General features: G+C 40.3%; 1 protein-coding gene across 4 annotated transcripts in view; it reads left to right on the plus strand.

Annotated features, from left to right (window-relative positions):
* The window catches only part of SPHKAP (SPHK1 interactor, AKAP domain containing), a 63,195-nt gene that overhangs the window by 29,085 nt on the left and 16,939 nt on the right, over positions 1-17,171 (plus strand). For all 4 annotated transcript variants that reach the window (XM_050307901.1, XM_050307898.1, XM_050307899.1 and 1 more), the window contains 2 exons: positions 12,781-12,840; positions 15,390-15,524. In XM_050307901.1, coding sequence (XP_050163858.1) covers positions 12,781-12,840; positions 15,390-15,524 — 195 coding nt within the window. The remainder of the gene's footprint in view (positions 1-12,780; positions 12,841-15,389; positions 15,525-17,171) is intronic.

Consider the following 17,171-nt stretch of genomic DNA (forward strand, 5'->3'; position numbering starts at 1 on the left):
CATTTCCAGTACCACACATGTACATCACAAAGCTGCCTCATGAATTTCAGAGTAGGAAAGACTGACAATAAATTTTCTTATCTTTCCTGTCACTTCAGACTTGGGCACTCTTTAATCTTCTCTGTAGATCTGCCATCTCCTTTCCTGTCCCTCTGTGACAGTCTCATGCTGCAGTGGCTTTCTATCTGTGTTTAAGGGAAGTGGATGCTTAGCTTTACTCTGACAAAGCTATAAATAAAGAGTGGGAGGATCAAGTGCGGCATTGCAGCTGTGTCCTCTTCAGCATTTCACTCTGGCACATTCTCAGTGCCTCCATGGCCTGCTTTATCAAGAAATGGGATTCTCATGCTGCCTCCAGAATGGACATCTGTGACTGCTTGCTGCTGTTATAACCACAGGCTCCCTCTAAAATGAATTGCAGCCAGAGGCTTACAGGAATTTGTTAAATGTTAAGTGTCCAGGGCACTGGGGAAAGTAGGTGGTGCACGTGGCATAAATATTTATTGAAATATTTTCTCCTAAGTCGTAAGTGGCAATTAATTACACCAAACCCAAAGGAATAAGCTTTAATGGGAAGAAAATATTCACAGCTGCTTTTGAAGCAATGGATTATGAAGAGATAACTGCATTCATTAATGCAGCCCAGACATTAAAGGAGGGATAGTCTCTAAAATATCAAGACCCATAAATCCACCAAGTCATTTGAGATAAGCGCCTGCTGAAGAGTTATTTGGACTAAATTTCAGACAGATTACTGCCAAAACTGCTGAAGGGAGAGCAGTATAGCACGTCCTTCTGACAATATACGAGGTGTACCTAAAAAAGAATTGTGGCTGGTCTAGGGAGACACAGGAAAGTCACGTCAGGACCTTATTTAGGTGAACCTGAGTGACTCACAGAAGATATACTGAGTTGTCTGCTTTTGGAAACACTCCATTAGTGCCTGCAGGAAGAGCAGTTGGAAACCTCATCTCATGTTAGACAGCAGTTGTGCAGCTCATGGGAGAGATTATTACATAGAATCTGAAAGGAGTGACGTGTTTTGTGGCTGTCCCAATGAAAATACAAGGCAAAATAGGAAAAATTAACACAGAAACTACCACTATCTAATCATGCAAAGGACTGTACAACAGAAGGAAGGCTTGGGACGACTTAATTTCGAATTGATGTTTCCCCAGTCTGCCTTGCATCCTTTTTTTTAATTTTGGGCAAAGAAACTGTCAGCACCAAGGCCTTTTCCCTTCTTGTACTGCCCCCACCAGTGAGTTCTCTGGGGGTGCACAACAAGCTGGGACAGCAGACCCCAACTGACCCAAAGGATATTCCATAGCATAGGACATCATGCTCAACATGTGAAGCAGGGGGAGAAGGAGAGAAGGGGGTACAGAAATTCTCCCACCTGTGTATTACTGCTGCCTCACACTTCCATTCATGTAAATCTTTTTTGCAAGCAGCTACAGGGCATATCTAGTACTTCCAAACTAATATTTTAATTTCTACATTTCACAGCTGGTTCCTCTGCCAGAATCATTTTGGCAAGCATGGAAATTAATGTGAGACAAGCATTGCATCCAAATGCTAATGGATAATTAGCTCTGTCTTCCAGAAGCTTTTTTTTTTCTATTCTGAGTCACTATCAGGCTATTTTAAACTCCTCATATAAGACATATTCCAACTCAAGATCCTATTTAACCATTTGAATATAAAAGGTTGGATTCTACTGTGCACAGAGGAGAGAGCTGCATTTCTTGTACCATTCCAAGTCTCCTGTCTACTAAAAATTTGCACTGTGCATATTAGCTATAACTTCAAATGACTCCAAAAAGAAGTATGAGAGCCATTGGCAGGGAAAATAATTCACCAGAATTTACTCAGGAGAAGAAAGGAAATTGTAATCTAAAACCAAATATCTGCAAAAGAAAATTTCTTGTAATATTCAGATCTATACAAAAAGGAAATGTCAATCCTTATAACACATCCTTCTTAGCAGGCATTTATCCCCGTGCTCAGGGAAGGGAAACACTGGGAAATTACTGGGTTACTTTCTTCCATCCCAAGACAGCACACTAATGCAACAGCAAGGCAAGACAAAGTCCTGCCTGCTTCCCAAAACTTCTCACATGTGGAGCAATAGGAGGCTGCAAAACCAGAATGGAGCTGAATGAAGATGACACGTTAGGCGTTATGAAACCATGCACAAGAAAGCCACGTGCACACACTCCTGCTCCAGATAATCCTTGTTTCCTCTTCATTAGTGTGTGTGTGTGGCTGCACAGTTCTATCTTTAAATAGCTCAGAACTTTGTGAGTGGGCCCCAGTGAGTGCAGAAAGCGTCTGCCCCAGGCAGTTCTGATTTCCTCTGTTCCAATCCAGGCTGCTGCGGCACCAGAGCTCCCAGGAAGTAAAATGACACTTGGCTGTTATGCAGATAAACACAGAAGTCCCATGACAGTGACAACTTCAACATGCCAGGGTTGGAAGTCCTTCTGCTTAGCTTTTACCCTTAGCATGGACTTTTAACTTCCACTGTCCCTGGTACCTCACTGCAGCTGAGTGTTTTGCCATGGGTGTTTTCTTCTCCAGGACTCAGGACCTTGTACAGACAAAGGGTATGTTCACCTGCCCTTTGAACTGAAATATCCCCTTCAGCTCTCCCTACAACATGCACCCTAAATCCTTTTTCTTCCCCCTCAAAGTGCTTAAAGACCTCTGTGAGAGGAAATGACTTATCTTTACTATTTCATACTGGATTCTGGAACTCAGTAAATATCAGACCTCAACCAGGGCAAGACCTAAATCTGTCAAAAACTGCATGTAGTTAGGCAAAACATTGTCTCAGATCAGCTGTGGGTTTGTGTGAATAAAAATGGTTTGACAAACCAGCTGAATTAGATTTAAATTAGTTTAATTTTTTTTTTAGAGCATCAAGAGAATACCTAGGATTGCAGCTTCAGTAAAAATGCATAATTAGAGTTTCTGGTTGCCTGTTTACCAACAGAAATAATTCCACGCTCCACTGAAAAAGGAAATTCAAAGTTGAGGGGAGTGCAAATCAAGAAGTGTGGGGGGGGAGAAATTTCAAAGTTCATTTAAGGCTTTCTTTCTAATTATGCAGTGGCATTTAGGGTTTTGAGAGCGTATATTTAAGATGTCAGTTTAACTGACTTGAAGAATCTTTTTTAATGTTACTGAACAACATGTTCTGCAAGCACAGTAGGCATGGTGATTCATGATCTCATTTTCAAAAAATTTGTGGGATCTGAAATGGTGGTATCATAAAGGACACTTTTTTTTCTTTTTTTTTAATGGATGCCAAAACAAAGCAGTCTCTAAAAATAGGCAGAGAGAAAGAGAGAACAAAACCAAAGTAACGCCCTATTTATGCAAAAGCAGATGGACCTACAGGCACCCTTCTTTCAGAGACACATTTGGCAACAGAGCCTCCCCCCCAAGGCTCTGAGAAGCTTAAATGGAAAGACAAGAGGGGTCCACTGGCTGGACAGAGCCACCTCAAACAACTTCCCAAAGCAACAGGTTCCATCAGGGGAAGTTGAGCATTGGGCTTCAGCTTTTCTCAAGCCAAATTTTAAGCCTGATGGTCTGTGGGAGGCAGGTGAGAAGAACAAAGAGGGCTGGAAGGTGGGTAGCTTTGATTAGCAGGCAGACTGTGTCGCCACCAGTGCTGATGGTGGGAGAAGGAGGAGCTGGTGCTTCTGCCCAGTGTTCTTGTGTCTCCTCTGCAGTCTGCAGGATCTGGTATCTGATGTGCCTGACATGCTGCAGAAAGCTCCCATTTTGTGTACTGGAGATTAGATTTTCGTTTCCAGCCAAGGCATAACCTGTGAGCACACGTGATCAGGATCTCCATGGGACAATCTGTATTACTTTCGACCTTGCTGGACGATATCTATCTAATTTGACAACAGGCCAGAGGTTCCAGAGATAGAGTCCCTATAGGTTTTATGAACTGAAACCTTCCCTATAAAATAGAGAAATCAGGCAGAGCCATACTTTCATAAACAGTCTGCTGAGGGGAAAGTGGCAGCCAGAGCTTACACCTCAACATGCTGAAAAGTTAACCTTAGGATGTTAATACACAGGTAAGCAGGCTTTTCTAATCCCAGCACTCACATGGCCAATCTGAAAACCAGCTGTTTTCCACAACAATTCATAAGCAGAAGAACCTGCACTGTTTCTCTGTTCTTAAGTAATCTTGCTGCTTCAGAGCTCTGCCTATTTATAACCTGTCCAACAGCTGGGGCAGAGCTGCCCTGCAATTTGTAGAGCATGCATGAGCAGACAGATGCCATGCAAGTCTCCTTCAGCAGACACAGAGGTCAGTCCCAAAAGGTCTAGTTTAAAATTACTGAAGCCATCATTGGCAACCATATGTTGTATTTACCGTGGCACTTTAGTCAGAAATGATGAAAGGAGAGGTTGGTGAGGCACAGCATGAAAAAAGCCCTCAGTGAGCAGCTGAGCTGGTGAAGCTGGGTAATTAGCCTTTTGTTTGAAGCCTGCTGTTAAAAGGGGATGCACAGAGCACTGGGCATCACTGCTCTCTGGGATAATCCACAAGCCTGGCACTGCCATTTCTGGTTTTGTGCTTCCATGGTGTTGTTTTCCCACCAGCTTCTCCCTTATCTTCATTGGCTTTTATGTAGCTGAACTAATTTAGGTTAGTTGATTTAAGGCTGTGTTTAGAGACTATGAATTGCTGAATTTAGAGGCTGTGCCATGGATTGTGAACTCAGTTCTAAATCTTCTGAACTGCAGTGGAAACCACTAATTAGTAGGTTCTAAGAGTTTGTTTTATGTGAGAAAAAAAATCTCTGAAGAACAAACTGGTTCAGTCACAGAAGAAGTGGATTTATTTATTTGTACCTAAAGTTAATCAAGAGATTTCTAGAGGGTGACTAGTAGACACTGACAATAAAGTGCATGAAGGTAAAAACACCTTCACCAAACTGTGTCCATTACAGAGCTGTAATTTCTGTTACTTATACCAGTGGTTAGCTGTAGCTGCATCTTTTGTGTACTGAATGCAAATACTGTGAAAGAAATGATGAAATATTCCTTTTCAAGTGGAGAAAACACAATGGTCTTGGTTTAAAAAATTAATTTTATGACCCAGGAAGCAAGAAGTAGCACTGGGACCGGGATAGGCCTGGTGAGGGGAAGGAAGACTTGAGGAATTTATCCAGATCAGTTAGGTTTTACAATCTTGACTTCCATTCTTGATGTCTATATTAATGTATATTTATCGTATGACTGAGCTCAGTCAAACTCCATCATCAGACCTGTTTTCCTTCCTTAGTTCTCACCCCATTCTCTCAAAAGCAAGAGAATCAACAGAATTATGTGTTTTTACCACAGAAGGATGTCATGAACCAGAGCAGAAAAGGGGCCTGTTTTCAATCTAGAGACAACAGTTTTTGATCCATTGGATCCAGCCCTGAAATCCTTTCACAGAAGGCTTTGCTTAGAGATTTATCAGGAGAGGTTTATTCTGCTCCTGTAGCCCAGGACAAAGGCACCTAAGCCCAAGGGACAGCAAGACACAGCAGACCTGGCCTTCGATGTGAAAAACGGCACAAAAATGAGACACATGATCTGAACTATTATGCACACTGAAATACTTAACAAGGATATGAGGGGGAACATATTGTAGAGGCAAGTAAGAAAGAAACCAGCTCAGTTTAAAAAAAAAATGCCACCAACAACCAACCAACCAAACAAAAAAAATAATAAAAAAAAATACATTGTTCTGGATATTGCTGTTTTAGCTTCTGATCTAACACCTCAGATCTAGATGTGTAATTCACAATTTACTCTTTCTGTCCAGCTGATAGACATAGTAATGCTTTGGTAATACCTGCTCATTCAGACACCACGGAGAGCTGGAGCAGCTGGAACTTGCATCCCATCATTCTCTCATAGTCACTGCTAAGGAATATTTTCACTTGACATCTTTGTCTAGCGAAATCATTTGCATTTTTTTAATTAGGCTTAGCGGCATTTACTTCCTCATCTTTCTCAAGTGCTGAAAAATCCTGTAGAGCACCACAGAACAGTTTGACATGCATAGATAAGCAGAATGGATTTAAGGACTTAAAACGCTTTAATCTTGTTTTTTTGCTTCTACATGACATACAAATGTCTTTGAGAAAAGGAATTGATTTTTATAGTAGTTTAGAGCAAGGCTGTACCAAGTGAAACTATCTAGGTGTGTTTTAAAAAAACCAGTAGCAAATACTCAACTGCCCCAGAAATCTGAGCATTCATTTAGTAATGCTCCATCAATGTTCTCCTCTGTAAATCAAACATCGTAATAATTTCACGCTTCAGTTGCTTATAGGATTAAAGAATTCATCTGTTTGGCTTTGCAGACTACAGGCAGTTACGTTTCTTGCCTTACCAAGACCAGCCTGGGCAGAGACTGCCAAGGCAATCAGAATTTGGGGCTGCAGGGAGTCAGTCTTTCATCTCGGTTTCATTGTTAAATAGTTTGTTTTTCCAAGCCATTAAATATTTTATGTTCTTTGGTGCAGTTATTTAGCTGAGTGTGTCCTGTAGTCAACCACAAGGGTTTTCAAGAACTTCTATGAAATGTTTTCCCTGGAAGTGTCTAAAATTCGAAAGTCCTGTTTTACGCAGTTTTACCTTTGTCTTTCTGGAGTAGCCTGGTCACTGATCTATTGTTCCAGACCATGCTGATATTTGGGTAACAGGCATGAGCCTGCCCTGCTGAGCAGGAGATAAAGGGTTCAGGAAAAGGATAAGGTGCAGGACTGGCTTCTGAGCAACCCACAAACTGATTTCAAATAACATGCACTCATTATTTCGCTCAGGAACAAATCCTCCTTTAAAATATCATCTCCTGCAATAGTCTGATGGAACCATAATTTTTCCATGCCAACAATGTCCAAATACAGGAAATGGGAAAAGTCAAGATTAACTTGAAGAAAGCTAAATGATGGTATCAATTATGGTTTATTGGTTTATATTTATCATTGTTTTATTTGGACTGGCCTTGAAATCAGATTTCTCAGCTTTGTTAACTGTCACAGTTATATTATCTACTTCTCTGAGATTCTACTTGACATTTAAATGGGTACAGAAAGAAAGAAAATAAATAATCATAATAAGGCCTATCAAAAAAAAATAATTTAAGAAGATTAATGCAGGCACATAAGGTTTTACAGAAATATGCATTAACTCTAAAGTCTTGCACAAACGATAATAGCTTCTATTCATTCTGCAGTAAGAACTCCTTTTGACACCAGTCTATAAATTAAAATGGTGACAGAGGAAAAAAATGAACTTTGTAATGGTAATGAGAGACCAGCAAAGGGTAGAAATATTAAGCTGGGTATTGCTTTTGGCCTTGATGGATGCAAAGTCTTTTTCTACGAAGGAAGTTTACACTGAGAGTTGCAACCACACCGGCCTCAAAGTGTCTGCTGTGAAAGTTTTCTTTCAGTAAGTGTGGTGAAATGACCGAAGCCCCAAGCTTCCACAAACATTTGCAATCAGCCTCCTTTCATACAAGTCCTACCAAACCTAGATGCAAAAAAAAAAAATTCCTAGGCTCTCCAAAATTATTAGGTAGTTTGTTTTGTTATTAGTTAATGGGTAATCTTATGTGTCCTTTTAGAATGTTTATTTAGAAATCATCGTTTCACAGCTGTGGGTTTTTTTCTTAAAAAAAAAACAAACAAAAAACCCCAAAACATAAAAGATACTTGAAACTCTACTGGGATTACAAGATTCAAGAAATCACAAGTTTAAAGAACAGAGAGTCAATGATTAGGGGTCCTAACAGACAGGATATGTACACACACACACAAATATATCTATGTATTACAAGAAGTCAAGACTTCTAATTTAGCCATCCCATTAGCACAAATAAATCAAGTGAAAATAAATGCAGGGTTCTGGGGGTGGGGGGGTTGCAGATCAGCATTTTGTTAACCATCAAAACAAATGCTCTTGTCATGCAGACTGGCTGTATTGCTAGAATCTGCTGGAAAAGGTATTTTATGCCATTCTAATGTAAGTCAAAAATATGTCAGTGTTTCTGGTCATTTGCAAAGAGACAAAGCTCACAGCAAATTTCTGGACAACATCGGGCACCTCGCCACCCCTTTGATATTTTTTTTCTGCGGGTTACAGTTTGCTTTGGCTCAGAAACACAGAGTAAAAGTATTTTTCCTGGGGCTTTTGCTGACTTCAGCTCCTAAGGGAGCCTGTCATGCAGCTGTACATCCTATGAAATAGTCACCGTTCCAGAGAGTGATGCCTTGGAGCAGCTATATTCTGTTACTGTGCTGTGGGGAAATTATGGGCATCTAAACTATCTTTCTAAAGCCAGGAGGCTCAGACTTAGGTCTAATAAAACTTTAGAGTCACTGTATTGTTTTTTCTACTTTTGCACAGATGAAATTGAGGATGAAAATATGCTCAGAATTCCAAAACTGCCGTCCTATCACAGAATTATTGCTAAGAGTAGAAATTATTGAGGTCAGAGATTCCATTAAGTCCTCAAAACAACTGTCATAGCAATCACAGTTGATGTAAAATTCGATCACCCTCTTCACAAACTGTATCTTCATAGGATAAAGTGTTTAGGATAGTGTATTAGAAACAATACACACCCTGAGAACAAACAATACCTGCCCAAAACACGGAGGGGAAACAGCATGGAAGGAAAATGCCAAGCCTTTAGTATTTCAAAGGATAATGCTAAACAATCAGAACATCACTGCATGGGTGCAAGATGCACATCACTCACACCGGGCATGGGGAGCAAGGTGAGATGCAGACAAAGCACAGGCAGATGTGTGGTAATTTAAAAGCCATACTGGGAGAGCTTCATCCCTGTATCACCCAAACCAGGAGAGAGAGGACATAGCCCTGACACAACTTTGGCTGGTTGTGTTTATAAAACTACCTTCAGTCCTGGGCTCAGCAGTCCCTCACCTTCCTATGTCACACAGTTGTATCCCACATGTCCTTAGGCTCAGGTATTTAAACTGCTTTAACTTGGCACCCAGGAACTGCCTGCTCAGAATTACTTTCTCCTGACATCTCTCTTGGGGAGAGATTGAAAATTACCTTTTCCACTTCTGTTTGTAGGAAATTAAACATGAGTTTTATGGGCAGATTATAGTGCAGTCCCAAACCAGTTTTCCCCTCTAACTCTCTCTTGGACTCTCTGAGTTGGCACCTGGCATGTCTAAATTGACTTGGAGATGTGACAGGAGAGGATGGGAGAAGAAAAACAGCACAGAGCTGGGATATAAAGACTCTATAAACTCAGTTTCCAGACAGCATTTACATTCTGACGTGCCAGCCAGGACATCACAGAACAGGGAGAGTTCTACACAATTCTCTTGCACATCCAAACACAGAAGTTTAGCCTATGCTGAGGTATATGGCACCAAACCCAACCTGCTAGTGACACTAGGGCGAAGCTGGGGACCATCTGGTGGTGCAGTGACAAGGATGAAGTGATTTGTGTCACCTGGATACAGTCCTGCCACCATTTTGATACTGTCTTTAACTGCGTGCTTGTAATCCACCAACTCATGGATCAGAAACAAAGAAAACACCTTTAAGAATATCCTTTAAATTACAAAGTCATGGGCTCAAATGTCAGAAAATGGCAGATACACAGTGCTATGATTCTTCATAATCTTGCCCCTTTTTGCAGGTTTCCTGTTCACTGTTCCTGTGTTGCATAAATGTGGGCATGTGAGGTAAAATCAAGGTTGCACCAGCCATCTGTATACAGTTCTAATTTTTGACTCTTGTCTCTTCAGTTTGAATTCCTTTCTTTTAAAACAGATATTGAAATTTTGGGGGGAGGGTGGTATATGATGCAGATGTGTTTGATTTTATGGAGGGGAGGGAAAAGCCCACCTCTTGCAGGCACTTTAGGCAGCACTTTATGGCCCTTCACAGCACAGAACACAGGACTGTGCTCTCATTTCACTTGCCAGAATAAATACATCAGTTAGGTGCAAGGGACAGATTATTATCCCAGTGAGAGGGAGAGACAGAGCAGATTTTCAGTTCAATCTCTTCCCTAAGGGGAAGCTGGAGGAACTCAGGCTTCACGGGAGAAAAGGGACTGAGCACCTCAAAGCTGTTTCTGTTCTCTAAAGCTGGGGCAGAGCGAGCCCAGCCTTCAGACAGCTCTGCTGATTCAGTATTTTGACACAGAAGAGGATTGAAGAACAAACATATTTTCTTCTTAATTAAAAGAAATGCTAGTTTGATAAAAACCCCACAAGCTAGGGCTTGTTTTAATTTCACCAGAAGCCACATTTCACAGGACAAAGGAAAAGCCTTTCCCTGCTGTCACACATCCACACAGACAGCAGAGAGAAGCATCAGCACTTCCTAAAACAAACAGAAGAAAGAAGTCTTGTCTGGGGGGAATAGTACAGAGCAGAAAGACTTCAGCCTAGAACAGACACTTCAGAAAAATGCACGCTTTTTAAAAAATTACTGCTGTTAGCGTTGTGTCTCTGAGATAGTGTTTCTTTCCTCCCATCAGTGTACTCTTTTATCTAAGGAATATTCCAAATGCCAGGAATGCCAACCTTGTTTAATACAAGCTAAAGTGAAAGCAATAAGGAAAATATAGACAATCATGTCTTTCTTTGCTTGTCATTCAGCTGTTTGGCAGTATTTGCACTCTGAAAAGAAAAGCGAAATTGCTTTACTCTTCCTAAGTGAGAAGACTGTTAGCTTTTAACAAGTAAAATATTCCATATATACAGTATATATATTGTAATATTAAAAAAAAACCCAAAAAACATAATATATAGTTCTTTTAAGAAGTGAGGTGTCTGCATAGTTTCTACACCAGCTGAAGAGTAGATTTCAGGACTTGAAACCACCGATCTAGAGAATTTTCCCCATACACCTCTTACCAGTCACAGAAATTACCATGCAAAAATAGGGAAGAATTAAAAAGGAAAAAACAAAGTTTCCCTATTTGCTTTTTATATGATCCTGGAAAGTAAAGACTTTTTCAAGATGAAAGCTCAGCAAGTTAGTGATGATAACCTGCCTGGTACTGTCATAGTGCCATCCGTGCCACACGAACCAAAGATGACTGTTCTGGCTGCTCAGAAGGACCACGTCTTTAGGATGGATGTTGGTGTCACTGGTGTCACCCCAAATCCAGTACAGAACTAGACCTCACCACTCTGGCACGGGAGCTTGGACACAAAGCTCCTCAGGAACTAACTGTTGCTGATCTGTGAAATGCCTACACGTGAAAACCCCGTGGAAAAGGAAGAAAAATTTTTGCCTGTATGATTAAACTGCAACATGTTTAAGGCATTACATAACCACCACATTATGTTGCTAGAGGGTATTTTTAATGCTTTATAGCTCAGACATTTTTATAACCATTTCTTAAAAGTTCACCAGATGACACCTGATTGTTGTCATTATCAGGCACAGAAATATTTTTGCTGAAATTGTAAAAGGGTCAGAAAATACGTTTGTAAGTTCACATAAAGATGCCATTAAACTATTTAAAAGGGCAAAGAGCTTTCTTTTTGAGTGGGTTTTTTTTTTGATGTACAATGGGAGTACTGGCTGGATCTTTCCATCTGCTGTGCTGGCTGTTACTGCAGATGGTCATAATCTGTACATATGGTATGTGCATATATAAACTGAAATCAGGGTTGTCTTGGGGTAAAAGCAGGCACACAACAGGAGTTCAGATGCCTAACACAAGAATGTTTGTGAAAAGGATAATTTGGAGCATTTTTATTTTCTAGGGGATATTTACATAAAATTAGGATAAGAAGCATTGAGTCTTTGCTGGGGAAAGAAACAAACCACAGAAATCACTCAGCTCTTCTCAGTTAAACTCTGAATCTGCAATTTATTTGGAATCAGGTGTTGGCTTTAACTGAGCCTTGAATTTGTGTTAGGTTTTGGTTTAAATCAACACAAGACAACACCAAACTCTCCTAAACTTCACAGCTAGCCGAGCTTTGGAGTCCCTGCTTCTAATTCAGAAGCAGAGCTGGAGGAGGGATTTTCTGATTAGAAAATAGCCTTCCAGTCAGCATGTAGTAAAAGTCTTCAGAACATTTAATGGTCACTGGAAATCATAATGATCAAAGAAAGGGCAGAAAAATTTGTCATTAAAAGTAGTACTTCGTGGTAAATCACGTACTTACTAGGCAGTTCTGCAACCTATAATAGTACCTGATTAGCACTGTTGGACACTTCTGGTTGCATACTGGCTTACAAATAAAAGTTTAAAAAAATATATTTTTATAAGGTTTTGAACTTCTACTTAGAAATTCTGGAAAATCAGGGGAAATACTCCAATATTTGTGTGGTGTGCAGAAAAACTCGAAAAGCAACTCACAATTGCACTTATGAAACATTTAGCAACAAGTGCCTGAAAAAAAAGATAAGCCATTGAAAAAGACATGAAGAATTTACCTGATATGCAGTCAAATGCATTTTTAACATTACCTTTTCTAATATCCTGTGTATTACAGTTTATTGGCAGGCTGATTGTTAGAGCAGACAGAGTCATGACTCTTCTATTCCTTTTTTTTCTCCTTTCTTGATATCTGCTCTGTTGCTTTCTTTGCTCACCTTTCAGCCTTGTACTAGGAAAGGGCCTCACACATTCAGCTACAAGGCTAGAAAAGGAACATATACTGACTTTAAAAGAGTTGCTGCCACTCTAATACCATTTCATAAGGTACTGTTTCTTTTTCTCTCTTATTACAGGTTTGTTTTGTGAATTTAGATGCCAACAGAGATGATTGCAGCAATGAGCAAGTGAAACAGGTAACTGTTTAGGTCCTGAAAACACTCCCAGTTGATCTAGTTGGGTGTGCCAGAACTTTCCAGTAAAAACTCAGATTAAAATCCTGTGAACAAATCAAAGCCAGCCCTAGATTTTGAATCCTTAAGAGAGCAATGCATGAGGATTCTGAAACTATCTCAACACTGGACCATGTTATATAACTTTTCTTACTCCCATCCCAGAAAAACATAATGGATTGATGCACTCTGTGAAATCACAGCAGTTATATGAGTAGATTTCTTGCTCAGCCTTGGTTTTGTCATAGAAGTGATACACGGATGTGTCACACATCCAATTTTTTAAATTGGCATAACAGTGCATAAAAAGAATTTCTGGTGTCTCTCTGTCCTACTGCCTAAAAGCCTTTGAAAATCTTCTACTCATTTAGGTCTTGTTCAGCTCAGCAGCCTTACTCAAACTCCAGACAGTATGATTATGTGGTCTTTAGGAGGGGTCTAGATAAGATATTTATCTAGAACTAAAGATACTTTTATCTGTTTAGCTGAAAGTTTTGAGAGTAGGAAAAAAAAGCATTTAAAAAAAATAATAAAGATACTTAGTGAGTGAACAAAGGTAGGATCTCCTGGCAATAACCCAGAGAGTTCCTCGATTAGAGCATTCCAGTCAGTTTGCTGAAACCACTTTTAGCTCAGAAGAGAACAACCAGTGCTGGGACCTTGATGCCTCCTGCAAGTCATTTGCTAGCACGCCCAGTTAGGTTTTTTTCTATGCTGTTTTCTGCATCCTGGATCTGTGAAAATTCAGCTGTCAAAAAATAAATGCAGCATCTTGCAGCAAATGACTTTTCTGTTGAATCAGCACGTTAGCTGTGCAGAACAGCTTGAGAGGGTCTACTTTACTGAATCCCTGGAAGCACTAGTGGTTTTCTATTAAGCAGTGGTTTTATTGTTGTTCACAGTGTTTGTTGAGGAACAAAAGCTGTAGCGGGTCATGAGGAAATACCACAAGTTTCTCCTCAGTCTTAGAACCAGATATCTGTAAAAGCCATCAGAAACTAGCTTTGTGCAGCTACCCTTTATTTTCATCACATTTTTTTGTGTATAATAAGCATTTTGTGTAAATTAACACTGACTGGAGATTAATTTCTTAAAACACACTGGTGTCATGAAAGCATTGCTTAGAAGAATTTTGAAGATGTTAGCATAACTGTTGTTCATATGAAATATTTAACCATTTTCTAACTGGCACTTTCTTTACTAATAGGTACTGTTAGGATTTTGCATTACCCACCAAACCTTGGAATGAGTTAAATTGAGGCGGGTTTAGTGTAAAATAATCATGTTTTCAGACTTTTTTTTTAAATTCTGAACAAAAGGTAAAGAACTGAGGATATATAAAATACCATCATTTTCTACCTAAGAAATCTGATAAAATGTAGCAATCTAGGCAGTAGAAAAGCAGAGATACGTAGGGAAATGGGTGTGATAACAGAAAGGTTATAATTTGAAATAAGAAAAGGATGAGAACTTTTTTGTACAACAGTAAAATGTCAAACTGAATTGAAGGACTGAATTTAGTTATGTCAAATAAAAATGCTTAGTCTCATGTGATCAGTCTACTGAAAAGTGAACTGTTCTCTAATATTGATTTAGCTTTTCTAAGCCAGAAAGTTTTATTGTGTCTAATTCACTCTAAGGAAAAATAACAGTATGGCAAGCTTAATATTTTCAAGATGAAAAGGAAGAAGTGAAGCAAAGCCTATGGCTGGGTGCCCAAGATCTGCACTCCCTAACTGTCTTTGCCATGTGTTGTGCACTGACACATGGGCTCTGTCAGTGCCTAAAGTGGAGGTGGTATTTACTCTGCTCCCTCTGTAAGGGACCAGCCTTGATTTTGTGCTCTTAGAGCAAGCACACAGAGATCCCTGGCAGAGGGAACTGCGCTCTCAGGCACTGTCCTTTTGTCCTGGCCTCTGTGCACAAGAGAGAGATGTCCTCTGCACGGGCTGGGGACTGACTCCCACCAGTATGGCAGGACAAATCTCACGTGTTACATAAAATCACTGATGCTGTGACTGTCACTGCATTTACCTTTCGCAAATACTTAACACGTAGGAAGTGACTGTGTCATTACAAATGAAAGGTCATAAGCCTGGAGGAAAACAGGAAGATTTGCCCTGCTCTCATTACCACACCTAACAAAGCTTTTCTATTTCAGACCATAACAAAGACAGCGTTTCAGTCTCTCAGGGACTCGCTTGTAATAGGAAGCACTGAGATTCACAAACCCAGTCGAGCCATTTAGCACGTGACAATGTCAGGGATGGCAGATTGTCCTGCTGGACACTTGTGCAGAAGTTCATAATGTCTGGTCTGGTGTCTCAAAAGAAAGAATGTGCATTTTAATGCTGCCAGTTCCATCCTTAACCTAGTTGAAGTATCACTTTCACATAAGCTTTCTAAAGGGGTGCACATAAGTGGTATTTCATTTTAATATTCCCAAATATTAAAAAAAACTGTGCCACTCAGACTTCATTACCTGACTGCAAAATCTATCTTTCATCCTACAGAAGTTGATCAGCGTCTCACCAAACCTCCCTAAACTCATCAGTTCGATGAACGTGCAGCCACCAAAGGAAAATGAAATAGTCCTGCTGAGTGGATTAGCATCAGGAAACCTGCAGGCCGATTACCAGGTTCCCCAGGTAGGAATCAAACTCATCTTTAAGATCACATCACACCTGTGAAGGATGGAATTTGGAATAGGGGGAAAAATGAAGCTGAAAGCAAAGACCCCATGGCAGTTTGAGATGAGTGGGAGTTTGCATACATAAAAAACCAACAGACTTGTGTTAGACACATTAAAGTGAGTGGTGGGTGGGGACACACACACACACCATTTACACAAAGATAGCCAGAGATCCTGCTATTCCCTCTAGATCCTGAGGGTGCCTGGGTTGCAGCTGATAATGCTTTGAGCCCTGTTAGCAGTTGATCCTTCAGGGAAGGCAGGCAGTGGTGGCAGAGATGAGATTCATACAGCCAGATTTCAAGAGCAGCAGGAATCAGAAGGGCAGCACGGAGGGGGAAAGGAAAGATGTAACACTTGTGCTGTGCACAGAGCTAGGCCAGGGCACAGACTCCCTTTCAAGTGAAGTCTTGCCACTTCCCACTTTTGTTCCCAATGCATCTTCTCCCACGCATGCACCTCGGAAAAGGACTGATGATAGGACTTGAAGATCCCAGAGGCTACTGTAAGCCTGAATGTGATCAATGTGAAAATACCAAGTGGCATTAACCGTATCAGAGATGAAACCTCGTTTAGCTTCTGTCAACCTAAAAAGTAATTAATGCATTAATTAAAATTTAACATTTAAAGGCGCTAGAGGCAAAGTTCTCGTGCAAACTCCTTCACTCCCATTATTGCCAATTAAACATTCCCTATCTGTGATCTGGAAGCCAAGAATTCCTCTTAGTGGCACCACATAGGGAAAGGAAGCAAATGATAACATATGCTGAAAGACATTTTAATGCACAAGTTCCAGAAGCTTAACTCCTTATTGTAATAAGAAGCATTTTCTTCCTTTCCATTTTTGTCATCCTTTATACCTGTTCACGTACGTGTGAAGAAAGAGAGGGAAAAATATGTCAATATTTTTGGGCCTGATTCTGATCTCACTGGGCCATTCGTGAAATGGGAAGAACTTCATAGAATAGAATCATAGAATGGTTTGAGTTGGAAGGGACTTCAAAGATCATCCAGTTCCAAACCCCCTGACACGGGCAGGAACTCCTTCCACTAGACCAGGTTTTTCAGAGCCCCATCCAGCCTGATCTTGGATCAATGTTTTGAGGCTCAAACAAGGTAACTCAAGCACCCAAGTCATCCCCATCTCCAAATCCAGTGAGACAGGCAGCCCTCTCATAGGGGGAACTAACCTAAATTTCTGTCTTGTAAGACAAGTAAAGCTTTGCATTGAGACTGGATGAGATGTATTGGCCAGATATGTCACCATCATCCTTTTGTTTGACTTTCAGAGAATTTCATTTGTAAGGTGACTGGCAGAGTTTTCCTGCAAGGATTTTTATGCTGCTCACCCCTCAGCCCTTTTCACAAGGGTAACCCTGCAAACTGTGGCCTAGAGAAACAGCAGGGGAATGTTTGATCTAAGGCTGCATCTGTTTTTTATTACATTTTTTGCAATACAGTGTGTGCTCATGTCTGATTCAGCAACTGTTTCATAGCAGCTATCTAATCTATCTTTTCTGTTTTATTTTTAACACACTAATTTCTCTGGTTTTCTGTTCAGACACTTTTGTTTAGGTGGAAAGGAAAGGCAGGCTAATAAACA

This window comes from Myiozetetes cayanensis, unplaced genomic scaffold, assembly GCF_022539395.1.
Source record: "Myiozetetes cayanensis isolate MyiCay16 unplaced genomic scaffold, myiCay2020 scf13, whole genome shotgun sequence".
Lineage (NCBI taxonomy): Eukaryota > Metazoa > Chordata > Aves > Passeriformes > Tyrannidae > Myiozetetes > Myiozetetes cayanensis.